This window comes from Bidens hawaiensis, unplaced genomic scaffold (genome assembly GCF_021521415.1).
Source record: "Bidens hawaiensis isolate Kalapana, Puna unplaced genomic scaffold, B.hawaiensis_p1.1 tig00041774_1, whole genome shotgun sequence".
Lineage (NCBI taxonomy): Eukaryota > Viridiplantae > Streptophyta > Magnoliopsida > Asterales > Asteraceae > Bidens > Bidens hawaiensis.
In genome coordinates this window covers 47,801-52,813 of record NW_027497406.1, presented here as the reverse complement: position 1 = coordinate 52,813, position 5,013 = coordinate 47,801, and the positions used below count along the sequence as shown (strand labels likewise).

Genomic DNA, 5,013 nt, shown 5'->3' with positions numbered 1-5,013 from the left:
TGTTTGTGAAAGCACTTGGCAACTGTTAGTTGACGGTATACTTTACAAACAACAAAACGATCAAAACAACCCCGGTACGATTTACATTATTTGTAATTATTTCAATTATGCCAAGTATCTAATATCCATAAATAATTATTAAATATTAATTTAAGTAGGTTCTTATTTTATTTTCAGGATTGATTCTTAATGAAGTACAGTTAAAAAACCTAGCACTCCTGGAAATTGAAAATTTTCTAATTTCAAAACAACTCCAGTCTTAGAAGATATCAACAAATGCCATTTCCAGATATGGAGAAAATTTCAAAAGCAACTAATCCGTTGATGGTGGAAGAGCTCTCATATGATACCGAGACCATGAATAACTAATTTAATAATCTATTTGATTCGTTAACAGGTGAACAACGAGGGGTTTATAATGAAATAATGAGTGCTTTGATTGATAAAAAAGGTGGAGTTTATTTTGTTTATGGTTACGGCGGTACTGGAAAAACTTATTTATGGAAAACCTTATATGCATCACTAAGGTCAAAGGGAGAAGTTTTGTTGAATGTTGCTTCAAGCAGTATAGCTTCTTTGCTTTTGGAGGGTGGAAGAACCGCAAATTCGAGATTTTTAATATCTATTAATTTGACAGAAGATTCTGTTTGTCTGGTAATACTACAACCTACTTTATGTTAATTTTTATATTAATCATTTTTTAGTATATATGGCTTTATTTGTTATTCGAATATCAATTTAATTTTAAATATCTTACTTTGTGTATGTTTTTTTATTATTTCATAAATTAAGTTTAACGAAATACCGACGTATATGAACTATTGAAAAAGACAAGCTTTGTTATTTGGGATGTAGCACCCATGATTCATAAGCATGTTTTCGAAGCGTTGGACAGGACTTTAAACGATGTTATGAATGGTGATTCTGGCAATACTTTCGAAGCAGTTGTTGGAGGTAAGGTTGTTGTTTTTGGTGGTGATTTTCGGCAAATTTTGCCCGTTGTAACCAACGGTACAAGAAGTGAATGTGTCAATGCTTGCATCAATTCTTCTTATATCTGGTCAAAATGTAAAGTTCTTAAACTAACTAAGAACATGAGGCTTACAGTTGGATGTCGATCTTCAGACGTTGAAAACATCAGAGAGTTTGCTGTTTGGCTATCAGACATAGGTCAGGGAAACGTTGGTGGTCCAAATGACGGAGAGTCGGTTATTGATATTCCAGACGATCATTTGATATTGAACTCAGTAGATCTGATGGGTGATTTAATAAGGTTTGTCTCTCCTAATATATTAGATAGATTCAACGAACTTACTTACTTTCAGGATCGTGCACTTTTGGCACCTTTGAATGAGGTGGTTCAAGAAATTAATGAACGTATGTTAGCCCTCTTTCCTGGTGAAGAAGTCGAGTATCTAAGTTCCGACAGTTTAGCTGAATGTGAAGACGTTTCAGAGGATTTTGATCCACAGTTGTACTCTCCTGATTTGTTAAATGGTTTAAAGATGTCAGGAATGCCTAATCATCGATTGGTCCTCAAAGTTGGTTTTCTGATCATGCTATTAAGGAATATTAATCACAAAAAGGGTTTGTGCAACGGTACGCGCCTTCAAGTCGTTAGTCTCGGTAGGCGTGTAATTGAAGCTAAAGTTATCTCTGGTACGAATATCGGATATCGCACTCTAATTAGTCGAGTAAGTCTTACACCAACTGATAAGATACTTCCATTCAAATTAAAAAGAAGACAGTTTCTTATCTCCGTGTGTTTTGCCATGACAATCAACAAGAGTCAAGGTCAATCATTGTCAACAGTTGGATTGTATCTTAAACATCCAGTATTGTCTCACGGTCAGCGTTATGTTGCTTTGTCAAGAGTGAAGAGTAGAGATGGTATTAAGTTAGTAATACTCGACAAAGAATCAAAGCTTACAAATAAAACAACAAATGTTGTTTACAAGGATATTTTTGGAAACATAGAATGTTAATTGTTTAAATTTGTTATGTAATTCAAATTGTTGTATTCTACAGTAATGGTTATAATGTAATTTATTTTGGTCTATACTTTAGATGTATGTACTTGAATTTTTTTTTTAATATTTCTTTGCTATCCTATCTTAAAATTTTTATTTAATTATAAATACTTTGTTAATGTTAATATTAACCAAATATTTCTGGATATAAACCTATATGTATAAAATTCGTTTTATAATACTATCTAATTAAATATTATCAAGTATAGGCTAACTATACATTATAATTACCATATAGATATAATAATTAACTGCATTGGAAAAATAAAACCGTCCCTTCATTAATCTATTTTTTTATTTTCAATTTATATCTACTTCTTCTTATTCTTTAACAATCCTAACCTTTTGAACATAACTAAATTCGGATAATGGCTGCGATTATGAATTGGAGGTTTTGTAACCTGTTTCATAAGTATCAATTCGTGTTTAGCGATTTAGTCACGATAGAAAAAGATAATATTGAATGTGTAATGATGTTCAATAATGTGTTTAAACATCAAATTCATCAGTTGGTCATAGGAAGAATTCTCCATCTCAACAAGAAACGAATCTGATAAATGTTTTACATGATTTTCTTCATGATCTTCAGCAAAAGGTTGTACCTTATGAACACGTAAATGAGTGGTTTTTAACCCTTATCAAAACAAGGTTGTTATCTGGTTTGAGAATGGAGAGTATAAGAATATTAAGACTAAACAATTATTGTCATGTGATGATTTGGTGATGTTGAAAGAGCTTGACATGTTGAAGTTATCGAATGCAAGAAAAGAACTTGCGCATCTTGAGTTGGAAGCGGAAGTTAGTTTGAATGTGAAATGGTTAGAGGAATGTTCTAACTATGAGAGTGATTATGAAGATTATCCAGACAATTTGGATTCTGATGTTGAACTTTAAGGTAAAATAAAAATTCTTTATATATTGTTTTAGATTTAATACAATTAGTAGATGGTCAAAACCTCTTTACACTTTCTAATAACTATAATTTGGAAGTTAAGATTTATTGGCTCAATATAACAATTTAATAATGTTTATATGTTACTAATTATTAGACATGTTGCTTTGTTTGGTTTACATTTTATATAATCGGGTATTGTGTTTTAACATTTTCCAGGTGTGTTAGCAAATGTGATTTTATTTTGGTTGAAGTTTTGAAGATGTTTATGATGGTTTACTAGAAAAGGACATTATTAGTAGTTTTGTTGATATGTTTTGAAAGTTTTATTGTTGTTTTGTTGATGTAATTTGGAAGTTTTAATGACAATGTAAATGTATTAATTTTTGGTTTGTATGACGATGTATTTAAGGTTGTAGTAAATCTATCAACTTTTAATAGTTAAAGGCTTAATATGTTAGTTTAAATTGATGTTTAAGTTAAGTATGTTTACTGACATGTTATTCCACCCGCGTGTCACGCGGGTCTATACCCTAGTAGCTTATTATAGTTGGATTGTGCAGACCTTATCTGAATTCCAATAAAATAAAATGAAATATAATGACCAACTATTTTGTTTTGAAAATCATGATAATAACGAATGCTAAATGTGATATTAAATTTCTATTAATCATTACCGTAATATAAAGCAACAAATCAATGAATTAAAAAAATTATGAGGTCTAGTAGGATCTCTAACCCGTTACTTTCGGATTGGCATTTGTTTCATCAACTTTCTTAAATTATTGTTTATCACACATATCATTTGGACTTGAAGAATTAATTATCTAATCAAATAATAAAAAAAATTATCAACTTTAGTTGTTAATCGAAACCCTTGATTAACCATTATAAGATATAAACTATTAAAAAGGTATACTTACTTATAGTGTCATCTAGATAGTCATGTTGCTCCACAACATTGTGGGACAGGTTCTTTAAGAATAGACGTCGGGACTCGGGAGCTTCTCTGAAAATATATCACCTATTTCAGGTAGAGCACATAAATGACCAACACATCCCGGCATCTATCAGCGTTCTATACACCATTGTTTAAATCTTTCAAAAATTAAATAAGCTTCTTATTAAAATCAAATTGTTACCAAGCTGGCAAATATGCAAAACAGGTCCATGGGACAAAGTCATATTGCCAAATCTAATAATTTGGAAAACAATAAACACACAACAAACATTTAAAAATAAAGTTGTGGTATTAATACTCCAAATAATAAAAAAAAATATAATAACTCATTCTCAATTCCATTACACCAATGTTTATAGTGCTTGATTCGTTGAAAAAAATAACATCTTACAAAAAATACACCCTTGTGAAAAGTGAATTGAGAATTTGAGGTTTTGTAAAAAGTAACTTTTTAAAAAGGAAAGTTTCAACTTTGCTCATAGTTATTATATCCAAACCAAAAATTAGAGGTCTGTAATTAGACATTTGCAAACCATAAAACAAAATTGTTTTTAATGGTTCGGTTTGATTTGGTTTCAACTTTCAACAGTAAAATAGGGCTAAAAAACAGGAGTGTATTATTAACTATTGAACATGAACAATGAGTTGTTCAGTTCGTTTCGGTTTGTACATAGCCCTTGACGCGAATAGTGATTAAAGTATTGATAAAATTACCTCTAAATCCGCACGGAGTTGGGACTCATAGCTTTCGACGAGTCGTACCTGCGATTCTTCTTCGACTCTTCTTCCGCAACTACTTCTTGGTATTTATTAGATGTCCAACTCGTAATAACACACCCTACAACAATATTGTGTGTCTGGTTAGAGATTCGATGGGACCTGAAGAACAAACTATCATCATAGAAGCTTAAAATAATAGACTATAAAAAAACAAATAAAATTAATTATTGTACCTGCAGTATAACGTGCTCCATCGGCAAATGATATAATCAAAAAATCCATCAAACCGATAAACATACAGCTTAGTGCCTATTGGAGTTTAAAAGACAAGGAATTTCTAACTCTATATTCATTCTTACAGAACAAAACTATGTAATTTAATTTTCAAAGAAGAAAACTAAAAAACCCAA

At 30.7% G+C, this 5,013-nt stretch overlaps 1 protein-coding gene across 1 annotated transcript; it reads left to right on the top strand.

Moving 5' to 3' along the window:
* The first annotated feature begins 426 nt into the window (after positions 1–426).
* LOC143593182 (uncharacterized) lies at positions 427–2,924 on the top strand. Its single transcript, XM_077072893.1, has 4 exons — positions 427–654; positions 831–1,890; positions 2,540–2,625; positions 2,679–2,924. The coding sequence occupies exons 1-4, from the start codon at positions 427–429 to the stop codon at positions 2,922–2,924; spliced, it is 1,620 nt and encodes a 539-aa protein (XP_076929008.1).
* Positions 2,925–5,013: the final 2,089 nt, after the last annotated feature.